The sequence below is a fragment of the Candoia aspera genome, chromosome 1, assembly GCF_035149785.1.
Source record: "Candoia aspera isolate rCanAsp1 chromosome 1, rCanAsp1.hap2, whole genome shotgun sequence".
Classification (NCBI taxonomy): Eukaryota; Metazoa; Chordata; class Lepidosauria; order Squamata; family Boidae; genus Candoia; species Candoia aspera.
The window spans coordinates 274,394,794-274,409,550 of NC_086153.1; the positions used below are offsets into that span (position 1 = coordinate 274,394,794).

Genomic DNA, 14,757 nt, shown 5'->3' on the forward strand with positions numbered 1-14,757 from the left:
GGCAGGCGCCACAGCAGAAAAGGTACACCTCCTGGTCCCTGCCAGCCGACGTTCCTTGGCTGACGGGACCCAGAGCATGCCCATCCTGCTGGACCAGATTGGACAGGCAGAAATAACTGGGAAAAGACAGTCTCTCAGGTAACCTGGCCCCAAGCCATGAAGGTCTTTAAAGGTGACAACCAGCACCTTGAATTGCACCCGGAAACACACCAGCAACCAATGCAGCTCCTGAAGCAGTGGTGTTACATGTGCTGAGTAGCTGACAGTATTTATAACCCAGGCAGCTGCATTCTTTACCAGCTGAAGCTTCTGAATGCTCTACACGGGCTGCCCCACGTAGACCACATTGCAATAGTCCAAATGGGAGGTCATGAGGGCATGAGTGACAGTGAGTAGAGCCTTCCAGTCCAGGAATGGGTGCAACTGGCACACAACCCAAAGGTGTGCAAAGGCCCTCTTAGCCATGGCTACCACCTGCTCTTCCAGCAGGAGCCGTGAGTCCAAGAGGACCCCCATACTATGCTATTCTTATTCAAATATAATGTATTATTCAGCTTCCTTTATAATAATTTACACTCACTTGATTGACCAGCTGAAAACTCAGTGAGAGTTTATCTCTTTACTGTCCCAGTGGTAGTTAACTTTCTATGCCAGCCTTTCCCAACTGGTGTCCTCTTAATTCTGATTGGGGAAGGCTATGGCATGATTTCCAGTTTCTCCTAATCAACATCTACATGAAACCGCTGGTTGAGATCATCCGTCACCATGGGATGAGGTATCATCAATATGCTGATGATACTCAGTTATATATCACTATCCCAGGTGAGGTAAGTGATGCAGTCATCACCCTCTCCAAGTGCCTGGGGGCTGTGGGGGCCTGGATGGGAAACAACAGGCTTCAACTGAACCCTGGTAAGATGGAGTGGCTGTGGATTGATGGCCCCTCAGTTTCCAGGAAGTTGTCATCTTTGGTTCTGGATGGGGTGGCACTGCGCCATTCGGACCCAGTGCAGAACCTGGGGGTCCTCCTGGACTCACGACTCCTGCTCAAAGAGCAGGTGGCAGTCGTGGCCAGGAGGGCCTTTGCACATCTTCGGGTGGTGCGCCAGCTACGCCCATTCCTGGATCGAGATGTCCTCCAAACAGTCACTCATGCCCTTGTCATCTCCCATATAGACTATTGCAATGTGCTCTACATAGAGCTACCATTGAAGAGTATCCAGAAGCTTCAGCTGGTCCAGAATGCGGCTGCGCGGACAGTTATTGGTGCTGTAAAAATGGCACATGTGACACCGCTGTTACGCAAGTTGCATTGGATACCAGTTTGCTTCCGGGTCCAATTCAAGGTGTTGGTTATTACCTTTAAAGCCCTACATGACATGGGATCAGGTTACCTGAGGGACCATCTCATCCCCATAACGTTGACCCGCCCCACCCAGTCGGGCAGGGAGGGCATGCTACGGACCCCATCAGCAAAAGAATTCCATCTAGCAGGGTCCAGAAGGCTTGCCTTCTCTGCAGTGGTGCCCACCCTTTGGAACATCTTACCCCTGGGATTGAGATGGGTTTCCTTGCTCCCGGCCTTCCGGAAGAATTTGAAGACCTGGTTCTGCCACCTTGCTTGGGATGGGAAAGGTAACATCTCCATCTGGGGATGGTTGGCACCATTGCACCCCCTATTGATTGGGATTCCATCTCCTCTTGGGTTTTATATCTATTTATTTTATTTATATTTCTAGATTGTAATTTTAGGTTTATACGTTTTTATTATCTTTTATTGTAAACCACCCAGAGTCCCCCGTTGGGGGAGATGGGTGATGATATAAATTTCAAGAAATAAAATAAATTATTAATGATGTAGATAGTCATGATTTAATTATGTTTCTTGCCATACTATTAGTTCATCTAATTTGTATTTTATTTATTAATTGTCAGAAATTATTTGTAGCTTCTTGCAGAACCCTCTCCTATCTCTACATTAAAATGCCAAAAGTTGAACTTGGGATTTTACTATGTGCTCAGCCTCTAAGCTACAGTCCTTTTTCTGTAAACTATGTCTTACCCCTAATGCCATTAAAGAAGTTATTCTCTCTTTTTTTTAAATAAAGAAGGTATTTTGCCATCTGAGTTTCAGTAAAATAAAATGCTTCTTTGATGAGAAGAAAATCTTATATTCTGGACAGAAATTCTCAGTGTGATTTTCTTCTCTTTAGGGAAAAATGTATTTTTCTAACCTTTATTAAAATTACGCAAAATGTGCCCCTAATGAAGGCCAGTAGCTTTCTCCTCTGCTGCCTATAGAGGTATAAACTTCTGATATATTTGGTAATGGACAATGCTTATAAAATGCTGTTATAGTCTTCTTGTTATATAGTTGTTAAAAAAATTAATCATTGTAAGAATGAGAAAATTATATTTTTTAATCTCAGTTCTTTCTGGTAATCTGGTTTTTAGGTTTCTACCAAGACTGGTCTGGATCCAGCTGGAGCATGGCATGCATGGGGCATGGCTTGTCTTAAAGCTGGAAACCTGACTGCTGCCAGAGAGAAGTTCAGTCGATGCTTAAAATCACCTCTTGACTTGAATCAGCTCAATCTGGGTTCACGACTGGTCCAGGAAGTGGTTCAGTATCTAGAAAGCACAGTGAAACCCATTCTTTCAGTGGTAAGTCTATGCTCTTGCTGAGGGTTAGGGACAGTGTCTTTATAATGACTGCTCAAAATTCAAGGATGTATCTAGGATATCCCTTAACTTGGCCAGCCCCATATTTCTGCAGGCATGCTTCTAGTGATAAACCTTGTTTCCATGATGCTAATTGTATGATCAGAAGCTGCAGGCATCTCTACATCGCTTGCATATAATTTTTTAGCAGTCATGTGAATCTGCTTAGACATTTTGTTTTTATTTTATATTGTATCCCATTTTTCCCCAAGGGGTGAGAATGACCTATATTTTCTACATAAAACATGTGCATATGGATAAATGGGACATCTTAATATTTGATTTTGGTGCTAAGGGCACTTTTCCTTTACTGCTGCCCAACTGAATTTATTTTATTTATACCCACTAAAGCTGCATTTGCCAGGAGCATAATTGGGTCACTTTTGCTGTCCCCAGAACACCTTGGGAGTGGATACCTCCTCCCAACTACTTAGAAAATGTTGACCCTATTCATTTCATTGAAATTATTATATATTCAGCTAAGGCCTCTGAAATTCCTGGGATGCCAGAAAATTAAAATGTAGCCCTTGGAACAGAATATAAATAGGAAGGAAGGAAGGGAGGGAGGGAGGGAGGGAGGGAGGTTGGTTGGTTCTGATTATGAAGCTATAGAGTTCATCTGAAAGTTAATTTTTTTCAGAACAAAAAGAGTAGATGCTTTAAGTATTGAAAGCACAATTAAATTCATGCAAATTAAGTTTGGATTACCATGATGTAAAGAACCATCAACAACTCGTCTTGATTTCCAACAGTTTTTACTATTTATGTGAATTCTTTTATCTGTGCTTTCAGTTGTACACTACAGCAGTCCAAACACAAGGAATAAACCCAACATTTCTTCAGCTTCTTGTTATATGACAAAATTCGAACATAAAATATTTGGGCATTTTATATAACATTCTTATTGGTTGCAATCTTAGTTTTTATATTGTTAGGGCTGTGCCAGTCCTTCAGAAGTGATGCCAGCTGTACATGGGAGCACTTTCCAAGGCAGGCAAAAAAGACATGGCAGCTTTAATAATTTGAAAAGAAGCACTTTGTATGTGTGCCCACAGGCTGTGACGCACCTCTTCAGATGGATCTGTGCAGCCCTATAACTATCAAGGACAACATGCATAAGCTAAAGAAATGAAAACAGGGTAGTGAAATTGCTGCAGTCCTTCTGGAACAAGAAAAAATTATAGGCCCTTCCCCACAAGATTATATAGAGTTCCTTCTAACTTCCTGCATCTTCCTGCTTATATCAAGAGACAATATTACATAGTAATTAATGGGCTTGATGAGTACAGTAGGAAGACCCGAATCCTTATTCTGACATTGTGTTCATTGGACAGCCTTGCACTATTGAATAACGTAGTCTTCACTGGGTTGTTAGGATAAAAGACAAGATCAATGACTAAGTGTGTGTGTGTGTGTGTGTGTGTGTGTGTTTCTATGAGCTACTTTGAGGAGGGCCATAATAAAAAAATTAATAAATTGTCTTGGGATGTTTGCTTTAATCAGCTGTACAGCTGATTAATCAGCTGTTAATTACAGTAACAATGGTGTAGTTAAATATAAAACAAGATATGGCATCACTGAAATCTGCCAGTTTGCAAAAATATGACAGATTTCCTGCCTAAGAGAAGAGAAACTAGATGTGGTGGAAACCATACTATATCTACTTTCATAATTTTAGAGACTAAGGGCTGAATTTAGAGTTTCCCATTGATTAATTCTGAGATGCATTGGAACCTCCCATTAAGGAAGATTTGGGAATGAGGAAATTACTTCCTCTCTTTTTTCCTCTTAAAGTCCCTGCTCTGTTTCACACACAGTTTCAGATCTCCATTTTTTCATAGCAGCTTTTTGGGGACTTTGCACATTCCCTCAAGGAGAAGTATCCTTTGAGTGTCCTGTTGACTGTGACTTCCGATTCTCTGCCTTAATAGCAGGATGATGACTATTTTGCCACTCTGAGGGAACTGGAAGCAATACTGAGGACAAGAAGCCTCTCTCTAGAGATGATGCCAGAGGGAAAGACTCAACATAACAGCTATTATCAAGAATGCCTCTTCTATTTGCACAATTATGGCACCAATCTAGCAATCATTAGTTTTTATATGAGGCATGACTGCATGCGGGAAGCTCTACTGCATTTGTTAAATAAGGTAGGACAACTGCATTCTTCTGGTTCCTTGGCAGCAGGAATCTGGTTAAAGACTTGGAAACTAAAGTAAAGTGGAATCCATGTCTGTAAGTTGACCAGAACATGTTTCATAACCTCATGTATTCTTTTGGCTATAAACTTGTTTTTATTAACTCTTGTAGTTTTCTTGGAGAATGGTCCATGGGAATGGGAGGGAGGGCAGCAAGTCCACCAACTGTTTGTTCATTCATTCATTTATTCATTTATTGAACTTGCACCCTGCCACAATCAAATCAACTCTTGGCAACTTCCAAGGTATATAATTACAGTTATCATTAAACAATTAAAATATCCTCTGTAAAAACACCAACCTAAATGACAAGAAAACTGAAAAAAATAAAAATAAAAATGGTGTGATTTAGTCAAACTTTTTGTTTGCCTAAATCTTTATTGGTACAAAATAGTTCTTTGGATGATACCATACCCCTTTTCCTTGAACTGCAGCCTGTGTGTTTACATATAATTCAGGTATCATACATGTACATTTGTATAAATTTAAACTCTTGAAAGATCTCTAAAAGGCCTGTCTGCATGAATATTTTGAATTAAGAAACTGATCAGTAGGAGCTGTCCCTTTCCTTAGTGCTGATTTCATTACTGGTTGTTATTTCTCTAACCCAGTTGTTGAAATGTGTTGTAGAATGGAGTAAAGAATACTATTAGTGATGAAACTGATTTATTCAGAGAGTTGGTTGCTGTTGAGCCTTCTGGAAATCTTTCTCACCAACCAGATGCCTGTTTTTGTGGCATCCTCAAAGCTTAGGCAAAAGGAGCTGCAGTATTCTTTAAGTGCCCAATGAGATAACATTTGAATGCAGCTCAGGCAGACACCTCTCTAATTCACTGAACCATAAGGAGGAAGAGGAGGAGGTACACAACAATCAGACTTGCAAGATTCTGTTATTATTAGCCAAGCTTGATAAAAGTAGTTTTAGCTTCCTGTGGGTTGATTGCTTGGTCTAGTCTATCGAATGGGTCTGACAGTACAATCCAGTGGTGGGAGCCAATCTCCCACTATTTTAAGTATCTTAGCCACAGTTGGAAACCTTGTTTATTATCTTGTTGTGATTATCTAGGAATAAATCCTGCTAAATTCTTTCTACCTTAGAGAGAACCCAATCCCACCCACCACTCCATAAAATGTTTCTCCTCATAAAAAGTGGCTGAGGCCTATAAGCAGATCCATAATAGGTAACAAAGGAAAAAGGGCTGCTAGGAGACCCATCACCTGAGAAGTTTTCCTTCATGCTCTCAGAAGTGCAAACTCTTCAGAAACTCTTCACAGAATTCCAAGAGAAGGTTCCTTTTAGCTTGCCTCACTTAGGCTTCTCCTACCTGCTGTTCAGCAGATGTCCTGGGACTATGCTTGCCAGTCAGTTGTTTAGAATCTAAGATTCTGTTGAATTAGGAATGTTTCAGCAGTTGCCGTGTCCACTTTCACATTAAAAAAAACATTGGAGAAATGGAGTTCTGTTTATGAACCGTACATACCAACTACATTCTGATCATGTAAGCTTCTCAGAGTAATGACATAGATGGTACCAGCTGATCTACGTGGTTTGCTTTTTCCACTGTTTTAGGAAAGTCCACCAGATGTATTTATTGAAGGGATCTTTATCCCAAGTTATAAAAGTGGGAAACTTCACATGTTGGAGAACTTGCTGGAAACCATTGACCCAGGACTAGAGAGCTGGGGTGTCTATCTCATTGCAGCCTGCAAACACTTGCAGAAAAAAAATTACTACAATATCTTGTATGAACTACAGCAGTTTATGAAGGTAAGAGTTGAGATTTCTTCATATATCATAATTTGAAACATTGCAAAAGTTTATTGAGAAGTTTATACAAACAATACAGTACTTAGAGAGCCACTTTGGTGTGGTTAAGGTGCTAGCCTAGAAACCAGGAGACTGTGAGTTCTAGTTCTGCCTTAGGCATGAAAGCTGGCTGGGTGGCTTTGGGTCAGTCCCTCTCTCTCAGCCCAAACCACCTCACAGGGTGGTTGTTGTGGGAAAAATAGGAGGCAGGAATATTAGGTGTGTTCACTGCCTTGAGTTGACTACCATCCATCCATCCATCTAAAGAGGAGGAGGAAGAGGAATAATTTCTTCTTTCTATTATTTTTTTCTATTACTTTTTTAGGATGTATACTTTTGTTTATTTGGGAGGATTTTTCAAAGCTATTCCTTGTAAAACAATTTTTAAAAATGTAGCCATGGATGATGGGATTACATCAGGTTGGGAAAAACTGCTGCAGAGGAAATTTTTAAACGCTAAGTAGTATGATGGCCTCAGAAAGATTTAATGTTTGGAGAAAATATTTATGCATGGTGAATTTATGCCATAAGTTCACATATGCTTATTCCTGTATATTTGAGGATTCTTTGAATTTGTAAAGAGAAAAGAGATGCTTCCTTTTGGGTATTTTCTAGATTTCACCCCCTCTTAATAGATTTTGTGGAAAGAAAAAAAGATGAACAAGGATGACATGAATGAGTTAGAATTTCTGGGTATCACTCCATTACTGCACTAGAGACAGGGGATTGCATGAAGTATTAAATATATGCAGTTTTCTGATCTGTATGAGCAGATACAGATTCTTCTGTATTGCAAAATATATTCAGAAGAATTGTTAAACAGTGGCTCCCCAAACTCAAAATCAGTCAGAAGCTGCTTTTTAAGATACAACTTTAATGCTGTCTCACTGACCAAATAATTTAATTTTAAAGCACCCTTTGTGTTTAAAAGCCTGTTTGTTTTCCAGGATCAAGTCCGTGCTGCTATGACCTGCATTAGATTTTTCACCGACAAGGCGAGGTCTTACACTGAGTTGAAAGAAAGGCAAAAATGGCTCTTAAAGGTCAAGGACCATCTTAAAGTTTACCTTCAAGAAGTTTCTAGGAGTTCAGGAAGAAAGAAGTTTGCATGCTCTTTTCGCAAGAAAATGTCTGCTCCTGATGTATCAAGGTATTAAGAAAACCGTGTTGGACAACATTTTTATCAATCATCATTTTGTGCAGCAAACTATTTAGTAATAATATGGTATAATTCAGGACTTTTCTATAAACACACACAGATTTACTGAATGGTTAACTTTAATGAGTTTTCTAACTCAAGTTTTGCATTTCTTTCACTTAAAATTTCTCCTTTGGATGTTATTTTAGTAATTCTCTGCATTTATTAGAATATGTACTGAAGCATATTTTCCCTAACTCAGGCATATCAGTACAGTCGAGCTTCAGATGGAAGTAACAAAATTCCTTCATCGTTGTGAAAAGTCGGGGTCCTTATCTGTAGATAATTTATCTGTACCTACTCTGTTTGGAAACAATCAAATCAAGATTGAAGTTGCTTGCAAGGTATGGAGCACCACTTAAATTCATTAGGGTAGTTTTAGATATTGAAATGGAATACTGAACAGAGCTTGGTGTATTCTACCACAAAAACATGTAGATGGTTTAGTGAAGTTAACCCAAAAAATCACATTTCATTTTCATTATGAATTTTGATTTGAAAGAATAACAGTGACTCAGAAAAGCACTGCTATTTCATTGTAGTCTTAACATGGCAATTCTATGGCTGAAATCCAAAGAACAGTAGAACTGGGTGTCATCACTGGGGCTCTCTCCAAAGCTCCAAATGACTTTTCATTCACTTGCGTGTCACTCAGCTTATCCTTTTTTCTGCTGCTGCAATTTTTCCTCAGGTCATGTTGGAAGGCAAAAACATTGAAGAAGGATTTGGGATTGCATTTAGGATACTGCAGGTATATTGAACAAAGAAGCTTTATATCTAATATTGACCCCTTGCACATGACATTGAAATAGATAAAGAAAACCACTGCATTATTTCAGATTGTTTTTATGTAACTTTAGATATTTATTTGAAAAATTGAGTTAATTTCTGAATGGAATCATTATGGGTATTTGTATTGGGCCCTGTCTCCCATTGATCAGAATGAGGTAAAATTATTTCTAAGGGAAGAAAATTCTTTTATTTACAGCCTGTCACAACTCATCTTAAAATCTGCACTCCTAAATGGCAGATTCCTCAGAGAATGTTCTCCAAATCTAGCCTTATCACAGTGAGTTAATTATCATAGGCAGATGTCTCTGTCTAAAGCAGGGTTTCTCGAACTGTGGGTTCTGACACCCCCACCCCCCAATAGGGTTATGAGCAACTTATAGAAGTTTGAAAAATAAATAAATATATAAATGAACTTAGGGAAGGATCACAATTATCAGTTATTGGCAATCTGTTGACACTAGTCACTGATAGTTGGGCTCAGCTTCTCTCAGAAATATTTGTATGCTTCCAACTGAATGTTCATGAGCCTGTGGCTATCACCAAAGTAAAGCAATATTGACTTTTAGTTATTTGATTAAGCAGCTGAAATTCTCTGTTCTCCAAATGTGATAAGCCACCTAGAAAAATCGACCTCCTCACCTTGCAGTCAGTGGGCATTTGGAGGTGTGAAATGAAGTATATGTGAGAATCTGAATTCAGCTCCAGAAAAGCAACTGCTTGCTGCTTGCCCACCATGGATTTCCCTGCCTAATTTGGGCTATGACCCACGTGTTATTGGTATGGGATCCCTAGTGTGCTTGCCCAGACTGTTTGGCCCTAGGTCAACTTAGATTCCTGTCCTACTGCATGGCAATATAGTGTTTGCTGATCCATGTAAATGCAATTTACATTTTGGTAAAAACACAATTCTTGCTACAATAAGCCATTATGGATATCAAAATAATACTTATTTTGTCCATCTTAGGACTTCCAGCTGGATGCTGCTGCTGTATACAATAAAGTGGCTAGGCAGCTGGTGAAGCAGCAGAGCTACACTGAGATCAGGCAGCTTATTAAATGTATCAAGGAGTCCGGTGCCGCAGATAAAAATGATGGGGACAATGTCATCCTCAGTTGTCTGGATGAGTTTGATTCTATCCCTGCTGAGGTAACTTTGGCTTCTTAAAGTGTTAGGGAAGACACAATCACATTTTTTATCTCTCCTATATCATTATTGTACATTTAGAAAGCCAAGAAAGTGTCTCATTTTGCTAGTGATTCTTTCATAGCTAGTGGATGAGTGAGCTATGGCACTTGTTTCTTAAATCTATAGTTTGCTAATATCTATCTCTTAGTGCTTAAATGTGGAATGTTAGGATGTCTTCATTTGGGGAAGAAGTTGGGTTTTTTTGTAAAGTGGCTGTACAAGTGAGTACTTGCCATTCTGCACAATTTGAAAGGAACAGCCTGAGGGTTGTATCATTTCAGCTAGTTCTAAGTATCTGAATGTCAGATTTTAGAGCTTGGATGCTCAGTGGGCATTGATTTAATAGGCTTCCTCATTTCCTCCAGTGCTTGAGCCATGAATCACAACAAAGAACAATTGAAATCTTGAAAATATCAGTATCAGAAGCAGTATGTTTCTGAATGCCATTTGCAGAGAAACCAAATGTTATGTTTATGCCATGATTGTGGGCATCCTTTAGGTCTTATAATTAAGCCATGTGGTCCAGTAAAAGTGTCTAATGAAGTAGTTGCCTACTGTGCCTTTTTCCAGTGGGTAGAGCTTTGTTTATAATAACTTCCTTGATCCTCTGGTTAGTTGTTAGCAACCTGCAAGGGCAAGTGTGAGCAACCATGTTGGTATAAGCAGTGTTTAATAGTTCACCTCATGACTTTTCTACCATTTTTATTTTCTTCCTGGGATTTAGGAGTTAGATAATCTGATCCAGGATATGGACAGTGATGAAAACAAGGTGAGTGTAAAAGAATTTTTTTCCTAGACATGAAATAATTTCTGGACATTCTTCTTTATATGTGTGGTGTATTTATTCATTCTTCAATCTTGTCTCTACTCCTATTATTCTAGGACCATCATGTTCAACAATTATGTGAATGTGGTTACTGATATTTCTCAAATTTGTGCTATCGCCCATCTCCCCCCAAGGAGGGACTCTGAGCAGTTTACAATAATTTAATCAATTAAAACATTAAAAATAATCATAATAGAACATGAAATCTAATAAAATAATATGTAAAATTAAGAAGTAAAATAAAAATCCAGATGGCTACAAAAGATAAATATGAAGGGTGCCAGCCATCCCCAAGAATGACTCCCCCGCTCCCCATCCCAAGCACAGCAACAGAGCCAGGTATTCAGGGACTTCCTGAAGGTCAAAAAGGATGGAGTTTGCCTGACCTCCGGTGGCAGGATGTTCCAGAGGGTGGGTGCCACTGTAGAGAAGGCTCGTTTCCCCGACCCCCCCGATGGAATTCTCTTACAGACGGGGTCCACAACATGCCCTCTCTGCATGAACAGGTGGGACGGGTTGATGTCATGGGGATGAGACAGTCTCTCAGGTAACCTGGCCCCATGCCATGTAGGGCTTTAAAGGTGATAACCAACAATTTGAATTGGACCCGGAAGCAAACTGGTGCCCAATGCAGCTCGTGTAGTAGACGTGTTACATGCGCCCTTCTAGGGGCACCAAAGATAGCCTGCGCATCTGCATTCTGGACCAGCTGTAGCTTCTGGATACTCTTCAAGGGTAGCCCCATGTAGAGCACATTGCAATAGTCTATATATGAGATGACCAGAGCATGAGTGACTGTTCGGAGGGCTTCCCGATCCAGGAAAGGGCATAACTGGTGCACAACACGAAGTTGTGCAAAGGCCCTCCTGGCCACGACTGCCACCTGCTCCTCGAGCAGGAGTCATGAGTCCAGAAGGACCCCCAAGTTACACACCGGGTCTGTCTGGGGCAGTGCAACCCCATCCAGAACTAAAGATGACAATTTCCTGGATACAGAGGACCCATTAACCCACAGCCACTCTGTCTTACCAGGGTTCAGCTGAAGCCTGTTGTTCCCCATCCAGACCCCCACAGCCCCCAGGCACCAAGAGAGACAGTCACTTACCGCACCTGGGATGGAGATGTATAATTGGGTATCATCAGCGTATTGATGAGACCTCATCCTGTAGTGACAGATGATCTCACCCAGTGGTTTCATGTAGATGTTGAAGAGTAGCAGAGAGAGAATCGAACCCTGCGGCACCCCATAAAGGAGAGGCTGGGGGTCGGACCTCTCGCTCCCTATCACCACTGATTGAGACCAGCCCTGGAAGGAGGAGGTGAACCAGCGCAGAACCATGCTTCCCACCCCCAACTCCCTGAGTCGCCCCAAAAGGATACCATGGTCAATGGTATCAAAAGCCGCTGAGGTCAAGAAGAGCAAGGATGGATGCGGTGCCACCATCCTGCTCCCACCAAAGATCATCCATAAGTGCAACCAATGCTGTTTCTGTCCCATATCCGGGCCTGAAACCTGACTGGAAGGGATCTAGCTAATCTGTTTCATCCAGAATCCTCTGGAGCTGCACCACCACCACTTTCTCAACCACCTTCCCTAAAAGGGGGAGGTGGGAGACTGGACAAAAATTGTCCAACACAGTAGGGTCCACGGATGGTTTCTTGAGGAGGGGGTGCACCAGCGCCTCCTTAAAGGCTGCCAGGAACACTCCCTCTCCCAAGGATGTATTAACCACCACCTGGGCCCAACCACGTCACCTCCCGGGCTGCCTTCACCAGCCAGGAGGGGCATGGGTCTAGATGACAAATGGTGGCATTTACTGTCTGGAGGATCCTGTCCACTTCCTTGGGTCTAACAGGATCAAACTGTTCCCAGATAACTGGGTAAGTACATTTCCTTGGCATCTCCTCAGACTGTGCTTCACGCTTGGAGTCCAACTTTGAACAGATCTAAGCGATTTTATCCTGCAGATGCACAGAAAACTCCTCTGCACTGCCCTGTAGGTGGGTCACTGGGCCCACCTTCCCCAAAAGGGATCGAGTGATCTTAAACAGGGCTGTTGGGTGGCATTTACTAGTGTTTAACATGAAGTTCATGGTGGTATGTTCTTCTTAAACCTGAATAGAAAGCTACTTTGAAAGAAGCTCTTCTCATATATTTCCAGAATATATAAAGGTTTAAGGGAAGGAAATATGTATCTCTGTCCTATTCTGAGTTTCAGATCCTGATTCATTAAATGGCAGGAACTGAAATAACATACTTACAATTGAATGCCAATCAGTCAACATGAATACTAATAAATCAAGGTTTGTAATGACATGAAGACTTTCACCATTCAGCGTGGTACCACTGGAAACTACAGGACAGGAGAATCCAGGAGATGAAAGGTCTATATGACATTCTAAATTGTTCAAGCAGTTTTTGAAGATACCGCTTCTCCCTGGTCTTTACCAGCAGTGACAATAATCTCACAGAGTTAAGCCCAGGAAGCTCACCTAGAATTTGGGGTATAAATATTTAGACTGGTAGGCATCTATAATGATAAATGAACATATTGTGCACTCTGGACCATTTGTTATTCCACAGTGTGATTCTTTCTCTTCTGTTGGTGAACAAGCCATTGTGTTTTCTAATTCAGTAAATTCCCATTGTAATGGACTGTTATTCTCAGAGAAACCTGCAACTGAAATACTTGTTTTTATAGAAGAAATTCTATGGCATGAAAATTACTTTTAAATTATCTAATTTTCATTTTTGGGGAGGGCGGGGAACGTGATTATATATGAAACAAGATTTTTTTTTTTAAGTTCTAGGCAGAAACTGATTTGTTCAGCATCAAGTTATTTTAATAAGCCTAACATACAAGCCTTTTGTAATGCATTCCAGTGCCTGACCCACTAAGCAGCTCTATTATCTTTCTGAATGCATGTGTTGTTTCAAACTTTACAGTCTCTGCTGCCTTCCAGAAAACAAGCAAGTATCTTTTGGCAGTGATCCCAAAAGAAGGCTCTTCCAATAATGGAAAGAGAAGTCTGTGTGCATAGGGACTTGCTGATCCCCACTTCCCGATGCAACCCCCTTTATCTTCTACAGACTCACCCACCTCCAGAACAGATTTTTGGGTTAAAGTCCTTATCAGAAGCTATAGTAGGAAGGAAGTGAAAGGGAACTGGTCTATTCCAGGAGCAATACTCTTCTTATAGAAGTTCAGATGACATTTTTCTTTCTGTTTCAGATTCAAGCATACTTGAAATGCCATAAACTACGTTCTGCCTATCTTGTCTCAGTAAAACAGGAAAATATAAGAGCTGTGCAGTTGGTTCAACACATACGGCAACTGGCAGAGGATGGTGGGGATGATGTAGTGCAGGCCATCTGCACCCAGTGGCTTTCGGTGCACCACACTAAGCCACGAAGCTTGCTTACCCAAAATTCCAAGAAATGACTCCCAGAAATCTGTTGGGATGTTGTTTCTATAAAGGGAAAACTTTACATTGTGCTTGATTCAAGTATGGCTGCAAGCTGGAAAGAAGCTGCTTGAATGCCTTTATTGAAAGGGAAAGGATCAACTTCCTAAAAGCACCAGTCACGATGCAGTGACAACCAACTACCTCTACTTCAGGGTGTTTGTTCTTTACATATTTTCATATTTCAGTCCTGCTTCAGCTGTATATTACTTTATGATCATTTAAGACATTTAGCCTTTGGGCACTATTTTATTAATGCAAATCCCACATCAAGAAGAGTTTATAACTGCTTGTGATTTCCAACACCACAAAGCTACAGCTAAATCAATAAAGAAACAAGTAGCATTTTGTGATGGGTACAATAAAAAAGTTTTAATTGAATTCTGTGCATACAAAGTAACAGGTCTATAAGTCTACACCTGTTACTATCTGAGGCCAGAAAATAACCAGTTAACATAGAAAACAGAGGAAGTAATGAAGGTTGAATAGAAATAGTTCCCACTCAGAACCTGTACCCATACTTGCCACCTTCCCCCTGAAACAGGTAGAACTCCTCATTGTCCT

The 14,757-nt window shown here is 40.7% G+C and overlaps 1 protein-coding gene across 2 annotated transcripts in view; it reads left to right on the forward strand.

Moving 5' to 3' along the window:
• ZFYVE26 (zinc finger FYVE-type containing 26) overlaps nt 1-14,550 on the forward strand; it is a 51,160-nt gene extending 36,610 nt beyond the window's left edge. For both annotated transcript variants that reach the window (XM_063289794.1, XM_063289793.1), the window contains 9 exons: nt 2,455-2,664; nt 4,653-4,871; nt 6,490-6,687; nt 7,674-7,876; nt 8,127-8,268; nt 8,616-8,675; nt 9,681-9,863; nt 10,627-10,671; nt 13,962-14,550. In XM_063289794.1, the coding sequence (XP_063145864.1) occupies nt 2,455-2,664; nt 4,653-4,871; nt 6,490-6,687; nt 7,674-7,876; nt 8,127-8,268; nt 8,616-8,675; nt 9,681-9,863; nt 10,627-10,671; nt 13,962-14,171 (1,470 nt within the window). In that variant the 3' untranslated portion in view covers nt 14,172-14,550. The remainder of the gene's footprint in view (nt 1-2,454; nt 2,665-4,652; nt 4,872-6,489; nt 6,688-7,673; nt 7,877-8,126; nt 8,269-8,615; nt 8,676-9,680; nt 9,864-10,626; nt 10,672-13,961) is intronic.
• The last annotated feature ends 207 nt before the right edge of the window (nt 14,551-14,757 follow it).